The 18,732-nt window shown below is 32.5% G+C and overlaps 1 protein-coding gene across 7 annotated transcripts in view; it reads left to right on the plus strand.

The window, feature by feature from the left end:
• unc-104 (kinesin family member unc-104) overlaps window positions 1-18,732 on the plus strand; it is a 62,892-nt gene that overhangs the window by 22,722 nt on the left and 21,438 nt on the right. For all 7 annotated transcript variants that reach the window (XM_090160299.1, XM_090160302.1, XM_090160300.1 and 4 more), the window contains exon 2: window positions 14,214-14,363. In XM_090160299.1, the coding sequence (XP_090016425.1) occupies window positions 14,264-14,363 (100 nt within the window). In that variant the 5' untranslated portion in view covers window positions 14,214-14,263. The remainder of the gene's footprint in view (window positions 1-14,213; window positions 14,364-18,732) is intronic.

Raw genomic sequence — 18,732 nt, forward strand, 5'->3', positions numbered from 1 at the left:
TAAAAGTCACGTTTTCTAAATTCAGTTACTAAAAGTCACGTTTTCTAAATTCAGTTACTAAAAGTCACCTTTTCTAAATTCAGTTACTAAAAGTCACCTTTTCTAAATTCAGTTACTAAAAGTCACCTTTTCTAAATTCAGTTACTAAAAGTCACTTTTCCTAAATTCAGTTACTAAAAGTCACTTTTTCTAAATTCAGTTACTAAAAGTCACGTTTTCTAAATTCAGTTACTAAAAGTCACCTTTTCTAAATTCAGTTACTAAAAGTCACTTTTTCTAAATTCAGTTACTAAAAGTCACTTTTTCTAAATTCAGTTACTAAAAGTAACTTTTTCTAAATTCAGTTACTAAAAGTCACGTTTTCTAAATTCAGTTACTAAAAGTCACGTTTTCTAAATTCAGTTACTAAAAGTCACCTTTTCTAAATTCAGTTACTAAAAGTCACTTTTTCTAAATTCAGTTACTAAAAGTCACCTTTTCTAAATTCAGTTACTAAAAGTCACTTTTTCTAAATTCAGTTACTAAAAGTCACTTTTTCTAAATTCAGTTACTAAAAGTCACCTTTTCTAAATTCAGTTACTAAAAGTCACCTTTTCTAAATTCAGTTACTAAAAGTCACTTTTCCTAAATTCAGTTACTAAAAGTCACTTTTTCTAAATTCAGTTACTAAAAGTCACGTTTTCTAAATTCAGTTACTAAAAGTCACCTTTTCTAAATTCAGTTACTAAAAGTCACTTTTTCTAAATTCAGTTACTAAAAGTCACCTTTTCTAAATTCAGTTACTAAAAGTCACTTTTTCTAAATTCAGTTACTAAAAGTCACTTTCTAAATTCAGTTACTAAAAGTCACTTTTTCTAAATTCAGTTACTAAAAGTCACCTTTTCTAAATTCAGTTACTAAAAGTCACCTTTTCTAAATTCAGTTACTAAAAGTCACGTTTTCTAAATTCAGTTACTAAAAGTCACGTTTTCTAAATTCAGTTACTAAAAGTCACCTTTTCTAAATTCAGTTACTAAAAGTCACCTTTTCTAAATTCAGTTACTAAAAGTCACCTTTTCTAAATTCAGTTACTAAAAGTCACTTTTTCTAAATTCAGTTACTAAAAGTCACTTTTTCTAAATTCAGTTACTAAAAGTAACTTTTTCTAAATTCAGTTACTAAAAGTCACGTTTTCTAAATTCAGTTACTAAAAGTCACCTTTTCTAAATTCAGTTACTAAAAGTCACCTTTTCTAAATTCAGTTACTAAAAGTCACTTTTTCTAAATTCAGTAACTAAAAGTCACCTTTTCTAAATTCAGTTACTAAAAACCACTTTTTCTAAATTCAGTTACTAAAAGTCACTTTTTCTAAATTCAGTTACTAAAAGTCACCTTTTCTAAATTCAGTTACTAAAAGTCACCTTTTCTAAATTCAGTTACTAAAAGTCACGTTTTCTAAATTCAGTTACTAAAAGTCACCTTTTCTAAATTCAGTTACTAAAAGTCACGTTTTCTAAATTCAGTTACTAAAAGTCATCTTTTCTAAATTCAGTTACTAAAAGTCACTTTTTCTAAATTCAGTTACTAAAAGTCACTTTTTCTAAATTCAGTTACTAAAAGTCACCTTTTCTAAATTCAGTTACTAAAAGTCACCTTTTCTAAATTCAGTTACTAAAAGTCACGTTTTCTAAATTCAGTTACTAAAAGTCACGTTTTCTAAATTCAGTTACTAAAAGTCACCTTTTCTAAATTCAGTTACTAAAAGTCACGTTTTCTAAATTCAGTTACTAAAAGTCACGTTTTCTAAATTCAGTTACTAAAAGTCACCTTTTCTAAATTCAGTTACTAAAAGTCACTTTTTCTAAATTCAGTTACTAAAAGTCACTTTTTCTAAATTCAGTTACTAAAAGTAACTTTTTCTAAATTCAGTTACTAAAAGTAACTTTTTATAAATTCAGTTACTAAAAGTAACTTTTTATAAATTCAGTTACTAAAAGTCACTTTTTCTAAATTCAGTTACTAAAAGTCACCTTTTCTAAATTCAGTTACTAAAAGTCACCTTTTCTAAATTCAGTTACTAAAAGTCACCTTTTCTAAATTCAGTTACTAAAAGTCACCTTTTCTAAATTCAGTTACTAAAAGTCACCTTTTCTAAATTCAGTTACTAAAAGTCACCTTTTCTAAATTCAGTTACTAAAAGTCACCTTTTCTAAATTCAGTTACTAAAAGTCACCTTTTCTAAATTCAGTTACTAAAAGTCACCTTTTCTAAATTCAGTTACTAAAAGTCACTTTTTCTAAATTCAGTTACTAAAAGTCACCTTTTCTAAATTCAGTTACTAAAAGTAACCTTTTCTAAATTCAGTTACTAAAAGTCACCTTTTCTAAATTCAGTTACTAAAAGTCACTTTTTCTAAATTCAGTTACTAAAAGTCACCTTTTCTAAATTCAGTTACTAAAAGTCACTTTTTCTAAATTCAGTTACTAAAAGTCACCTTTTCTAAATTCAGTTACTAAAAGTCACTTTTTCTAAATTCAGTTACTAAAAGTCACCTTTTCTAAATTCAGTTACTAAAAGTCACCTTTTCTAAATTCAGTTACTAAAAGTCACCTTTTCTAAATTCAGTTACTAAAAGTCACCTTTTCTAAATTCAGTTACTAAAAGTCACCTTTTCTAAATTCAGTTACTAAAAGTCACCTTTTCTAAATTCAGTTACTAAAAGTCACCTTTTCTAAATTCAGTTACTAAAAGTCACTTTTTCTAAATTCAGTTACTAAAAGTCACCTTTTCTAAATTCAGTTACTAAAAGTAACCTTTTCTAAATTCAGTTACTAAAAGTCACCTTTTCTAAATTCAGTTACTAAAAGTCACTTTTTCTAAATTCAGTTACTAAAAGTCACCTTTTCTAAATTCAGTTACTAAAAGTCACTTTTTCTAAATTCAGTTACTAAAAGTCACCTTTTCTAAATTCAGTTACTAAAAGTCACTTTTTCTAAATTCAGTTACTAAAAGTCACCTTTTCTAAATTCAGTTACTAAAAGTCACCTTTTCTAAATTCAGTTACTAAAAGTCACCTTTTCTAAATTCAGTTACTAAAAGTCACCTTTTCTAAATTCAGTTACTAAAAGTCACCTTTTCTAAATTCAGTTACTAAAAGTCACCTTTTCTAAATTCAGTTACTAAAAGTCACCTTTTCTAAATTCAGTTACTAAAAGTCACTTTTTCTAAATTCAGTTACTAAAAGTCACCTTTTCTAAATTCAGTTACTAAAAGTAACCTTTTCTAAATTCAGTTACTAAAAGTCACCTTTTCTAAATTCAGTTACTAAAAGTCACTTTTTCTAAATTCAGTTACTAAAAGTCACCTTTTCTAAATTCAGTTACTAAAAGTCACTTTTTCTAAATTCAGTTACTAAAAGTCACCTTTTCTAAATTCAGTTACTAAAAGTCACTTTTTCTAAATACAGTTACTAAAAGTGGCTTTTTAATTTGCCCCGCACGTTGCCGTTTTAATTTCCCTGCTCAGTGACTTTAAAATTTCCCCCGCTCGGGGACTTTTTGTGCCCTGCATGGCTCCATGCCACCGTCCCTGCCAGATGTACTCGTACGCTCTTAGTAACCTAAATAGGTTCTTACCTGAACATAGCTACGCCTTGGCCTTCGAACAAACTCCAACAAGTCAGCCGCAATGTTTATAGCGTTTAATCGTCCAAGGTGCCACTACAGTGACTACACTAGAGCCCATATAAATCGTCGATAACGAAGGTAGTGGAGAGGAGAGGATTGGAGTTGAGTGCAGTGCAGGGAAGAGAAGAGAGGGGGAGCGGTCTAAAATTACGAGCTCTGATAATCCAGAGATTAGTAAGGAAGGGGCTCTGCCGCCCATAAATCCCTTGTCTAGGGGATTAACTCTAATCCTTTCGGCGGCCCATACTCAATGCCCCGGCGTGCATCTACCAATTGACGAGGCCAGCGCGTTGTGTCAAAATTGACCAACGTTTAGAAATGCTCCTTTGGGGTTTTTGGTTGGGCGTTTCGAAATAATATTTTCCCAACTTTTCCTATATTACGGAGTTGCCATAGTACCTGGAAAAGTCAGAGATTTTCAAAATGGATATAGCCAGGGGGAAAATCTCTGGATATATCATTGTTCCAACGGTTTGAGTATATTTGATCGATTCCCAAATGATCGAACGGGTCCCATTTGATCGATTCCCAAATGATCGAACGGGTCCCATTTGATCGATTCCCAAATGATCGAACGGGTCCCATTTGATCGATTCCCAAATGATCGAACGGGTCCCATTTGATCGATTCCCAAATGATCGAACGGGTCCCATTTGATCGATTCCCAAATGATCGAACGGGTCCCATTTGATCGATTCCCAAATGATCGAACGGGTCCCATTTGATCGATTCCCAAATGATCGAACGGGTCCCATTTGATCGATTCCCAAATGATCGAACGGGTCCCATTATATAGAATTTCCATTTGATCGAATTTCCATTTGATAGAATTTCCATTTGATAGAATTTCCATTTGATCGAATTTCCATTTGATCGAATTTCCATTTGATCGAATTGCATTTGATCGAACGAAATTTGATCGAAAGCTACTGTAGGGTAAAACTACTAGTTTTTGGGAGTAAATCGAAAAGGCAACGGTGCATACGCGCCTACGGCGCGCGTACATCAACCTAACCTAACCTAACCTAACCTGACCCTATTTATATATATCAAAAACAACGGGTCGTTATCGTCGATGTCATAAAAAATTCCATCATATAGTGTATAAAGTAAAAATCTCTTCATCTTTGTGGCTTAATACAGTTAAAGCAATGAATTATACCATAATTATTCCTTCTGCACTTAAGCAATGAATTATTCCATCATTATTCCTTCTGCACTTCATATTGACATTTGGTAAAATAAAACATACCAACTGGTACTATAAATACTTTTGAATTCGATCAAATAGTATTCGATCATTTGAAGGTTCGATCTTATGAAACAAATGACAAATGGGATTCGATCAAATGGAATTTCGATCAATTGCAACGTATAATGATCGACTGTCGATCACATATTTTTCTATCAAATGGACCAACACCGTTCCAACTGATTAATAATTAGTATCTAACCTAACCTTCCGGTAATAAATGTTTTAGTTATTTGTTCCTGTTAACAATCATTATTTCCTTAAATTGACTAATTTCTATAAATATTATTCAAACTCTATAAATTAGTAAAAACATTTTTATCTACATCTAATTGTATTTTGTTTCTTAATTATTTGAAATTGTAATGTATCAAAAATATTTTGAAATAAGTAGCCTGTAATAGGGTTGGCCCAGGGGTAAATTAGGAAATCTGAACAGGGTAAATAAATATTTATTTTTTTTAAATAAATTTTGAATCCAAAAAATGTAGTCAGGGGAAAATCCCCAAAAAATATAGTTATCGGAAAATCTCCAAAAATATGGTCAGGGGAAAATCTATAAAAAAATATAGTTAGGGGAGAATCTCCAAAAAATTTAGTCAGGGGAAAATCTCCAAAAAAATATAGTCAGGGAAAAGTCTGGGAATTTGAATCAGAAAATATTGTGGCAACCCTGTAAAAGTAATACCAAATAAGTGCTTATCTCGTTTGAGTTATTCTATATACTTCTGGCTATACGTTATAATTTTGTCCTTTTTTTAAATTACTTTAATTCTGTGATTAATTATTCGGTCATTTTTAGTACCTTCAAAGCTCTGCTCATTTTTTTAGGGTCCCAATTAAAGTGTTTTAATTAAAACATAGGCCTAATCTTTATACTAAAATATAAGTTAAACTTAATTTACTAACTTCTGATAAAAGAAAAATATTAAGCTAAAATTTTCCAAATTGTGGCTTTCAAAACGTCAAGGATAAATCTCTAACCAGGAAAAATCGGGGAATTTAAATGTGAAAATATGGCGGCCACGATGTCGTACAAGCAGCCGACACTTCCTACTCAAATGGCGCTGAAGATAAACGTCCGCTAGATGTCTCTCTATCGAGAGCAGAAAGCTCAATTTAAATAATGCCATTTCCGAGTAATCAAAACGCCAAAAAGACCCAGATATGACTAGTTACGTTGTCATTAGCATATCCAAACAAGTATTGTTTTAATTGTAATTCTGCCAATTATAAATAGCCGTATTTTGGACGTTATCGGTTCGCCCATGTCCCGCAAAATAGCCCCTGTCTCTCTCTTTCCGGTAGAAATTTACGCCGGAAATTGCCCCTGTATAGAGAGTCTAAAATTAGACATTTTCGTTCTCTGGGGAATTATTGCACGACAGCCCAGATAAATAAGTCTTCTTTTCAAATCAATGGATTGCGTTTTCCGCCCAATAGGAATATCAAAAGTATATAGTATATCTAATAAGTGAGAAGTATTAATCTGCTGGATTTTTGTGTTCGTAGTGTAGGCCTTTTAACTATTATTTGCTTAAATCGAGACGATTTCTAGCCGTCACGCTCAAACAGTAAGCTCCTCCATGGATTAAATAACCTTATATATAATAAGGTTATTTAATCCATAGCTCCTCCCTCCTTATAAAAATCCTGGTTTCTCATTGGTTCCCCAAAGTGACGTTTTCATACGCGATTGAAACGCATCTAGAGCTCGTGGAAACGGAAAAATTAACCGCCAAAATTTAAATTAATCATAAATAATTCGATTAATTGTTTATGTATGGATATTATTCGCGACTATTATATTTATATGCAACAAATAAGTTTTTATTGGGATAATTTTCGGATATGAATATAAAAGAAATGAACGGAAAATTTCATATCTGAACGGCAAATCGTGACGAAAGGCGTTTCAATCGAGTCGGTAGATGTCAGGTTTAGGGAACCAATCTTCCGCGTAGAGTTGCAAGTCGTGGGGTCCGACATTTGCAATTGCAAATTTGGCGTACGGGATTTTGAGTCTCATAAGCCAGGTTCATACTTACCCCTAAAATCGCTTGGTTTTAGATAACTAGTTTTCAAAACCAGCGTGAGAAATCGCTTCGTGTTGGTTCGGGAAGCAACTCGTCCAAGTCGGTTCGCTTAGAATCGCTTTCAAATCGACAAGGCGGCGAAGTAAAATTGCTAGTATTTTCCAAAATTATGGGAATAAAATTCTAAATATTGTCAAATAATATTACCGTATGTATAGTAAACATGGTTCACTAATTGTTTTGGGAAATTTTTTTAGTATTTGCAAAAGTTTGGTCATAATTTGAAATGGCGTTAAGCCTTGGCTATAAGCGAACCGGGGTGTAGCGATTTCGCACGTGTGAACCAAGAATTGCAGCACGGACTGTAAATTTTAGTGATTGATGCTCGGGGAAACCAAAATTCTGCAGGGGAAGGCTACGCTTTACTCGTCCTCTAAAATTTACAGTCCATGATTGAAGTCGGCGGTCAAAACTGGCATTCAAACCGACCTAAACTGGGTTTTAAGCTCTAGTGTGACCGTGGCTAATCGCTACCAAAACGACAAGGCGAGGAAGTAAAATTGCTCGTGTTTTCCAAAATAATGGGAATAAAATTCTAAATAATGTCCAATAATATTACTGACATTCAAACCTAGCTAAACTGAGATTTAAGCACTAGTGTGACCGTGGCTAAAGTGATTTCATGAACTGATTATGAATATTTCAGAGTACGATTTTCGTCTTGATTTTTAGACTGATATTGAGATTTTGTAACTGATTTTCGCCCAGATTTCGGGAATTTCAAGATTTCTAAAATATTTTTCGGGCCCCTAGTTGCGAGTTATCTCTCCACTGTTTAAAGGGGTTTTCCCTCGAGTTCTTCGGTTTCCCCTTACATAAAAACTTGTTGAGGTTAAGTATAATTCTATAGGATAGGGAGCTGTCGGCTCGCGTGGCACGAAGGGCTTGCCACCACCCTCCTACGCATTGTAACCCGGCCGCCAGTTTAAAGTCGCTCGATAACTTGGGCCTTAGGTCGTGCCTTGGGTATTAGCCTAGCTGATTATCATTATTATTATTACCGAGCTCATTCGATTTTTTTTGGGAGGGAATAGCGCTTTAAACAGAAATTGGATCAATCTGATTTCATTATCTGCGCAGATCAGATTTCCTTTTCAGTTTGAAAGTCGGATCAATATATATCCGAGGTAAATGGTTTTTTTTAATTTATCCGATCAGATATCTGAGTATCTGTGGCACTATCGGATGAGATGGTTGTGATCAACCTTGACTTATGAATTTTTCGACCCCTTATTTTCGAAAAAAAACTAGTATTATTTTATCTATAGACTCTTAAACGCGCCTTCCAAATCGACCGCCATGACCTTACAGTCTTCGGGGAGGGTGATGAAAAAACCGGTTTTGGGGGGATGAAATTTCTGCGGTAGAGGGCTGGCTCATTGGTTGTCTGTACGATAATGGCGGCGCCCAGTAAACGTTTCTAATAAGAGTGTTATACCTGCGATATATTAAAAAAACGATTTATAAAAACAGTTGTCTGTTCTGATATCGTTTTAATGCTAACGGATTTATTAAATCAAAAGTCAAAATTTTAAAAGCGGGTATGGAAATTAGATTTAGAATAAACTTTAATTTTGAATTTTGACCAGATATTGTGAGGAAATACTCCACTGTGCAGCGTGCGCTTTGAAATAAGATAACGCTTTTACAAATATGTCCTAACTCTCTGTATTACTACTTCTAGGCAAATCGCTGAATAGGTTTTATTTAAGCTTCTATTCTACGTAGCTATCGGTAATTATTTCCACTAACAGACACACTGATGGTTTATTTTATGAACTCGCTGCTTCAAAACTGCGGCTTTACTGGGAGGTTAAATCTCCCCGAATTCCCAGGAAGGGTGGACAGAGCGTGGTCCCCTTTCGATTCCCATTTCCCCGGTGACGTCATTACGTTGACGTCACCCACCCTGTTTTGAGCGTTTCGGAAATTCGCTTCTCCAATGTTATTTTTCTTCCCAACTTCTTCCTGGATTCCTCGAATAAAATATATTCAAATAGCGTACACAGAAACTCCCCAACGTATCCTCCCTGCGTTGAAATTCCTCTAAGGATAAACTGTAGACTTCACCCAAGCTCACGCTTTGCTCTTATTTTTTATACGTGGTGAAATTTCAAGAAACGCGTTGCTACAGACGTGCCCACGGTGATTACAGAAGAGCTAAAAATAAAAACCTTTTTATTAGGAAAAATTATGAAAATAGGAAATATATTGTCGATTTATAGAATTTTGTAGGAAATATTTTTTTGAATAATGAAGGAAAATATAGGCATAGGTTTGATTACAGAAAGAAAAAGGTTTCAAATACTACAGTTGGTGAAAACCCATGGTTTTTAAAGTAGGTGGGGTGGCGGAGTGGTTAGCACTTTCGCCTCGCAGCAAGAGGAGCCGGGTTCGATGGTGGCACTGGCTGAAAACTCGGAACCACTCCTGCGTAGAGTTTGCAAGTTCTCTCTTCACTGATTAAAGGGGTTTTCCCCCTGAGTTCTTCGGCTTCTCCTTTACATAAACATTTGTAGAGGTAATAGTGAGTGTAGGGAGCTGTTGGCTCGCGTGGCATAAAAGGCTTGCCACCAGCCTCCTACGCGTTCTAGCCCGGCCACCTGTTTAAGGCATTAAAAGTCGGTAGATGACTTGGGCCTAAGGTGGTGCCTGAAAAACAAATATGGTTTAATAATTTGTTAAAGTTAATACAACCTCAACGCATTCTTTATGGAAGACCCCGTCAAAAAAAGCTACCTGGTTAAAAAAGAATCACTTGTTGCATACCATATAAGTGAAAAGTTTCCATTATTTCAACAAGCATTAGATAATTAGAGACTTGCAGGTCCTGGCTCTCGAAAATATTTCTTCTTTTCAATTTTCTTGTAGATCTTTCCGCAAATAATTTATTAAAAGTTATCGGTAATTTTATTTAAGATTGTATCAGAAGCAGCTTAAATGCAAAGGTATTTTGCGGATTTTCTTCAATTTCAATAGTTGTTTTTATAAAGTAACGTTCTTGTTTAATTGTTGCTCTTACGTCACAGTCTCTTACTTTTACAAGTCTACGAGCGCGCGCTACAGGAATATAGGTTTTTCTAGCGCGCGTGCAAAACGCGAGACCACTTTTTATTTTATAAAATCAACTATAGTCAGTCGATAGTTCAAAATAACGGTCAAAAACGCCGCCGTTCAGTTTAGTAAAATACTTTCGGCGGCGTAATCGTCGGCCATTTTCGGTATGGAGATACAGGCCGGAAGGCAGGCAAGGCTGCCAGATTTCGATAGACCGAAAACGGCCAACTCTCTCAAATGTTTTCGTTTTCAAAACGAAAATTTTGCGGCGTAGCTATCGACTAAGACTATTATGAACGAATTTTCAAGGTCTCCCAACATCCTTTTGGGAGCCAGTGAGAGGCCGCCCACTATCCGTAATCGGTGTACAAACCCGTAGCTTTGCCTGCACTAAAGTGATTACGTAATCGATTAATGATTTAGCTGTAATCGGTGTACAGAATTTTAGGAAGTGGGGGCTCCACCCAATCCAGACTTACAAATAGTGGTATTTTTGATGGGGGTCCTTGGGGCCCTTCACCCCCTCATGCCTATTTTTCATGAGGTTAACGGACTCATGGGGGAGTGACAATTATATAAATATGGTGGGGTGGCGGAGTGGTTAGCACTTTCGCCTCGCAGCCAGAGGAGCCGGGTTCGATCCCAGCTTGTGGAACTGGGTGAAAACTCGGAACAACTCCTGCGTTGAGTTTGCAAGTTCTTTCCCCACTGGTTTAAACTTGATGAGGTTAACGGTAATAGTGAGTGTAGGGAGCTGTTGGCTCACGTGGCATGCAGGGCTTGCCACCACCCTCCTACGCATTGTAACCTGGCCACCTGAAATAAGGCTTCAAAACTCGCTTGATGACTTAGGCCTAAGGTGGTGCCTTGGGTATTAGCCTAGCTGATTATTATTATTATTATTATTATTATTATTATTATTATATAGAGAAAAACGACAGGAGAAGCAAATAATTTATTATATATATTCTCAAACGTTTTTCATTTAAATTGGGGTGCTGGTCACCCTCGATACCTCTTTGAATGATTTATTTCGAGAGTACCAGCATTTATTTTGACAGTCAATGACTCCCGGATTTCACGTCTGACTGAAACGCCAATCTCGCTAATCAAGCATTACGAACTAGAGGGCATTACACACGTAATTGAAAGTTTATTCAACGGACCAAGTACGCAAAATTGTAAAATAGTGTAATTATTGGAAGTTTTAAGACCTCATTGAAGACCTAGCAGGTTTAGCTTTCTTCAACAGGGTATACTTTTGAAATAATATTTCTAAGTTCACAGGCTGGGGAAAATGTTGTTGAGCAATTTAATACTTCGCCTGGTAAAGTCATGGAAATTCAAAATGGATCTAAAAGTCAGGGAATTTTAAGAACTAGTAAAAACGCCAGGGAATTTCATTTTGGTTGCAAATGGAACAATTTTACTAAAAATTGACAATAAATAATTTAGAGCAAATCTAGAGCTGGAAATGGTCAGGGGAAACCTGTCAAAGTCAATGAATCTGAAACATCTGTAGCAACCCCAGGGGAGGATGTAAAGAAAATACTTTTAAAAGTTCCTACTCTATTAGAAAAATATTTTACGGAAAAACTTTTAAAAATAAGAACAGGAGCGGATCCAGGCCATCAAGTAAGGAGGGCCGATCATGGGCATTCAAAAGTCGTCTGCTATTTCTTCACAAATTTAGTTGGCAGGTATTAAAGTAGATGGCGCTATCGTTTCTAAGCTCGAAGCCTATATGGAGCGTGAAAATGTAACGTGGAGCTCTCATTTTCGTTTGCTTAAACGAAGTACTTTCTACAACTAGAAAGTCTAGTATACTTAAGTCTCTATAAATATATTTCAATAACTTCAAAAATTGTTATGTTTTTTCAAGTATTCTAAGGGGGGGGGCGATCGCCCCCATCGCCCCCCCTATGGATCCGCCCCTGCTTCAGAAGGTGGATCCATATCGATGCATCCCTATAATATATACCTATTATTTAATTAATATTATACCTATTATTTAATTAATATTATACCTATTATTTAATTAATATTATACCTATTATTTAATTAATATTATACCTATTATTTAATTAATATTATACCTATTATTTAATTAATATTATACCTATTATTTAATTAATATTATACCTATTATTTAATTAATATTATACCTATTATTTAATTAATATTATACCTATTATTTAATTAATATTATACCTATTATTTAATTAATATTATACCTATTATTTAATTAATATTATACCTATTATTTAATTAATATTATACCTATTATTTAATTAATATTATACCTATTATTTAATTAATATTATACCTATTATTTAATTAATATTATACCTATTATTTAATTAATATTATACCTATTATTTAATTAATATTATACCTATTATTTAATTAATATTATACCTATTATTTAATTAATATTATACCTATTATTTAATTAATATTATACCTATTATTTAATTAATATTATACCTATTATTTAATTAATATTATACCTATTATTTAATTAATATTATACCTATTATTTAATTAATATTATACCTATTATTTAATTAATATTATACCTATTATTTAATTAATATTATACCTATTATTTAATTAATATTATACCTATTATTTAATTAATATTATACCTATTATTTAATTAATATTATACCTATTATTTAATTAATATTATACCTATTATTTAATTAATATTATACCTATTATTTAATTAATATTATACCTATTATTTAATTAATATTATACCTATTATTTAATTAATATTATACCTATTATTTAATTAATATTATACCTATTATTTAATTAATATTATACCTATTATTTAATTAATATTATACCTATTATTTAATTAATATTATACCTATTATTTAATTAATATTATACCTATTATTTAATTAATATTATACCTATTATTTAATTAATATTATACCTATTATTTAATTAATATTATACCTATTATTTAATTAATATTATACCTATTATTTAATTAATATTATACCTATTATTTAATTAATATTATACCTATTATTTAATTAATATTATACCTATTATTTAATTAATATTATACCTATTATTTAATTAATATTATACCTATTATTTAATTAATATTATACCTATTATTTAATTAATATTATACCTATTATTTAATTAATATTATACCTATTATTTAATTAATATTATACCTATTATTTAATTAATATTATACCTATTATTTAATTAATATTATACCTATTATTTAATTAATATTATACCTATTATTTAATTAATATTATACCTATTATTTAATTAATATTATACCTATTATTTAATTAATATTATACCTATTATTTAATTAATATTATACCTATTATTTAATTAATATTATACCTATTATTTAATTAATATTATACCTATTATTTAATTAATATTATACCTATTATTTAATTAATATTATACCTATTATTTAATTAATATTATACCTATTATTTAATTAATATTATACCTATTATTTAATTAATATTATACCTATTATTTAATTAATATTATACCTATTATTTAATTAATATTATACCTATTATTTAATTAATATTATACCTATTATTTAATTAATATTATACCTATTATTTAATTAATATTATACCTATTATTTAATTAATATTATACCTATTATTTAATTAATATTATACCTATTATTTAATTAATATTATACCTATTATTTAATTAATATTATACCTATTATTTAATTAATATTATACCTATTATTTAATTAATATTATACCTATTATTTAATTAATATTATACCTATTATTTAATTAATATTATACCTATTATTTAATTAATATTATACCTATTATTTAATTAATATTATACCTATTATTTAATTAATATTATACCTATTATTTAATTAATATTATACCTATTATTTAATTAATATTATACCTATTATTTAATTAATATTATACCTATTATTTAATTAATATTATACCTGTTATTTAATTAATATTATACCTGTTATTTAATTAATATTATACCTGTTATTTAATTAATATTATACCTGTTATTTAATTAATATTATACCTATTATTTAATTAATATAATATAAAGTATAATAATTATTTAACTAATAATATTTTATTTCGATTGCAGGTGGCGTTATCGACGTTCTAGCGTATAATTAGAGGCGACAGAAAGCGGTGATGACGTCCGTCAAAGTAGCGGTTCGGGTTCGGCCCTTCAACAACCGAGAGACAAGCAGAGAATCCAAATGTATCATCTCCATGGGCGGCAAATCAACAAGTCAGTTTCCATTAGACTCTTACTCCGTCACTCCGCGTAACAAGTCGACCCCTTTTCGAATCGGAGAACTTCCCTGCCAGGCTTAGCGTCATGTACAAGCGGCTTTCACCCGTTCCCTCGCCTTCGGTTTAACTGCCAGCTAAAACCGGTCGAAATCGGACTTAATTCGACAAAACACACAACATTGCGGCCAACTGATGTGTGTCAACTAATCACGCGATAACAAAGGGCTAACACACCCACACACACTCACGCGTCCGCTTAAAAAGCTCTCAAAGCGGCGATTTCATTGACCCCAACAACCCCTTTTATATTTTATCGTTATTATTATTAATCGATTGAGAGCGACGTCTACCGAAAATGATGCTCAGTATTACGCCTTTTCACTTCAACAGGGTTCGTACATGACCTGGGAAACCTGGAAAAGTCAGCGAATTTCAAAATTATAATGGCCCCAAAAAGTTAGGGAAATTGAAAATGGTTCCAAAAAGTTAGGGGAAGAGTCAGGAAATTTTAAAATGGCCCCAAAAGGTTAGGGAATAGTCAGGAAATTTGAAAATGGCCCCAAAAGGTTAGGGAAAAGTCAGTAAATTTGAAAATGACCCCTCAAAGTCAGGGAATTTGAAAATGGTTCCAAAAAGTTAGGGAGGAGTCAGGGAATTTTAAAATGGTTCCAAAAAGTTAGGGAGGAGTCAGGGAATTTTAAAATGGTTCCAAAAAGTTAGGGAGGAGTCAGGGAATTTTAAAATGGTTCCAAAAAGTTAGGGAGGAGTCAGGGAATTTTAAAATGGCCCTAAAAGGTTAGGGAAAAGTCAGGAAATTTTAAAATTGCCCTAAAAGGTTAGGGAAGAGTCAGGGAATTTGAAAATGGTTCCCAAAAGTTAGGGAAGAGTCAGGGAATTTGAAAATTGCCCCAAAAGGTTAGGGAAAAGTCAGAAAATTTTAAAATGGCCCCTAAAATTCGGGATATTTAGAAATGGTTCCAAACAGTCAGGAAATTTTTAAATTGTTCCAAACAGTCAGGAAATTTGAAAATGTCCCCAAAAGGTCCGGAAATTTCCAAATTAAAATGGCCCGGAAAAGTCATCAAATTTAAAAATGGTCTCAAATAGTCATGAAATTTTAAAAATGGCCCCGAAAAGTCAGGTAATTTGAAATGCTCCTGAAAAATCAGGGAATTTGAAAATGGCCACAAAAGGTCCGGAAATTTGCAAATGAAAATGGCCCCTAAAAGTCATCAAATTAAAATATGGTTCCAAACAGTCAGGAAATTTTAAAATGCCCCCAAAAGGTCGGGAAATTTGCAAATGAAAATGGCCCCGAAAAGTCAGGGAATTTGAAATGGCTACAAAAAAATCAGTTATTGTCAGGAGTTCATCAATATTGAACAGGGGATGCCCAAACTTTCAATTTCAAAGATCGGCATTTTCAAGGTCAAGATGACCATTTTTCAAGGTTGATATCGCCTTGTGTATACCATTTTTTTAACTAAAGGAGTTTATTAGGTTTTTGAAATAAACATTTTGAAGGTGAAGATTGACATTTATTAAGATCGCTATTTGGACACCCCTGATTCAACCTTGGACAAATAAATAACTGGACCCGAATCTAGTTCGCGCGCTTGATGCTTTTAGAGCAGCGCCATGGTTGTTCGATTTTGGAACAATTTCCACCCAAATATTAAACACACGTGCAAATATAGGCATGAGATAATTTAGTTCATTTAACGTTTCTACGCATTTAGCCTAAGCTGACGTCAAGTAGGTCAATATAAAATATGACGTACCATCCTGATATAACCGAGTCATTATCGAAACTCAAACTAAGGTTTATTTAAAGCAACTATTGGCTCTATCGTGGCCACCTGTATTATGATAAGGCCCGTGTTATTAGAGATGGCCATGAATCTATCGAATTCTTCGAAAAAAAACTATTTTACTGGAGAGCGTGGTGCCATCTATTAAAGCGAAACGATAACGTCGTCAGATAACCATTTTTAATTTTTGTAATTAGACATGTTATACTGTACTTAGTGGACTTTAATCTAAATTATATATCCCATTTAAAATATAATGTTAAAAATAAGTATAATTTAAGTTATTGACAAATTTGCAAATGAGCCAATCAACGCGAGGAGTACTTCTACGTCCCGCCTTTTGGGTCTAAATGTAGCGTAAGCATCTTGTTTTTTTTTTCGATGCTAGCGACATCTATCCCATACCGTGGCGCTATCTATCGTGCAAAGACCAAACTAAACGGAAACCTAATGTCAGACAAAGAAAAATTAATGTAAAAATAAACTAGAAGAGATTACCGTTTAGTTATATTACTAATAAATTGTGTCTATTCCGTTCTAAACATTTTAGCTGTAAACTTTAAATTTTACCCACAAACCAACGGGACAAATCTGTCGCAACCACAAGTCTGACTTTTATTTTTAACGATAACGTCTCACGTAGACGTACGCTGGTCTGATAGACGCCGGTCCATGCGCGAAATATGCCTGCCTTCGTAAGCTCAAATTGATTTTTCACGAATTATGTACGCTAAAAAATCGACTTTCTGACCCCTTCGTAAGAATTGAAAAGTACACCCCACATTTTAAATAACGTAACGGAAACTCCGATCAAGTATAAAAACTCTGCAATCTCAAAAATGATTAAATTACATTAAAATAATTTAGGTATATATTTTTTATTTTTCTAAATCTAGAAAACTAATCGTACTATTATAAATGAGAAAAAAATCAAGTATTAAATTGATGGTGTACCTTAAAATAATTGATCATTTAGGTTCCGGCAGGGTTATTGATCTTTAAGGAGGTTGAATTCCGACGCGATACCAGTAATAGAAACGCTTTTCCGACACCAAGTCTCACTTTATCCCCCACCCCACCTGGGTGAAAGAGGGGGATCTTTATATTGATTTGTGAACAGCGCTGTCTATTGTGGATAAATAGAAGCTCATTGAAAATATTAAATTAATTATTAATTATGATAATAGTTAATTAAATTAACTAAGAAAAAAATCAAAAATATTTATTTAAAGTTATGATTATAAAGTTAATAAATAAGTTACTTTGATGGCGCTCTCGTGCAATAACGATAAAAGAGGGGCAATTTGTGCCAAAGCAAGTCTGACTTATAGGTGACTTCCGAAAGTTACATAAAGTGTGATCGGTCTCTTAAAGCAACTGTCAGCTCTATCATTGCCACCTGTATAATGATAAGGACCTTGTTATTAGAGATAGCAATGAATCTATCGGATTTTTCTAAAAAACGACGTTAAGTGGAGAGCGTGGTGCCATCTTTTAATGGCAAAGGAATCTAAAATTCAAAATAGCGAAACAGAGAACGATTTATAATTATTATAATTACACAACTTATACTCTACTTACAAAGGAGACGACCCGAGGTGATAATCACCGATTTTGTTCAAACTCGGGTATAATGTACACCTCCATGTAACTTGAAAAACCTGCAAGGGAAAAGTTGCGACGGGCTTTCGTTTTGCCATGGCAACCGAAAACGTTTTTGACAACATGATTTGGAATTATTTCCAAAGAAAATAACATCGGAATCTGAAGAATTTTAAAAGCCCCCCAATTGACCCAATTGCATTTAAACTTGATTAAATTTAATTTTTAAAATCAATTTAAATGTATTTTTAACGTTTTTGAAATTTTCAAAATTTTTCATTTTTTAAAAGGTTTCACAGGGGGGGGGGACCCTTAAAATCCTTCAGATTCCCATGTTATTTTCAACGGGAAATTTCTAAATCATGTTGTCAAAAACGTTTTCGGTTGCCATGGCAAAACGAAAGCCCGTCGCAACTTTTACCTTGCAGGTTTTTCAAGTTACATGGAAGTGTACATTATACCCAAGTTTGAACAAAATCGGTGATTATCACCTCGGGTCGTCTCCTTATTAGTGGACTTTAACCTTAATCATATATCCCCTATAATAAATTACTATAATTCAAGTTGTTGACAAATTGGTATCTTCCCATTGCGCCGAATCCCATTCGACCGAATTCCCATTAGATCGAATTCCGTCAATGTTTTTGATGAAATTAGCGCAAAGGCGGGTTTTGTATTTTTCTAATCGACCGACGCAATATTCACAATTGAGTGACCGCAAAAAAAAAATTTTCTTGCCTGGTTAGGTTAGGTTAGGTTAGGTAACACTGCATACTGTTCTGACAGATGCTGAAACGGATAAAACCGAATCCTAAACCCGGAGAAGTGGGGTGTTTTCGGTCGGATGGGACAATCCCATTAGACCGAATCCTAAATCCGCCAAAGTGCGTCTTTTTCGGTCGAATGGGATTCGGCGCAATGGAACAGATTCGACAAATTTACAAACGAGCA

This window comes from Leiobunum rupestre, chromosome 10 (genome assembly GCF_980474605.1).
Source record: "Leiobunum rupestre chromosome 10, qqLeiRupe1.1.hap1, whole genome shotgun sequence".
NCBI classification, from domain to species: domain Eukaryota; kingdom Metazoa; phylum Arthropoda; class Arachnida; order Opiliones; family Sclerosomatidae; genus Leiobunum; species Leiobunum rupestre.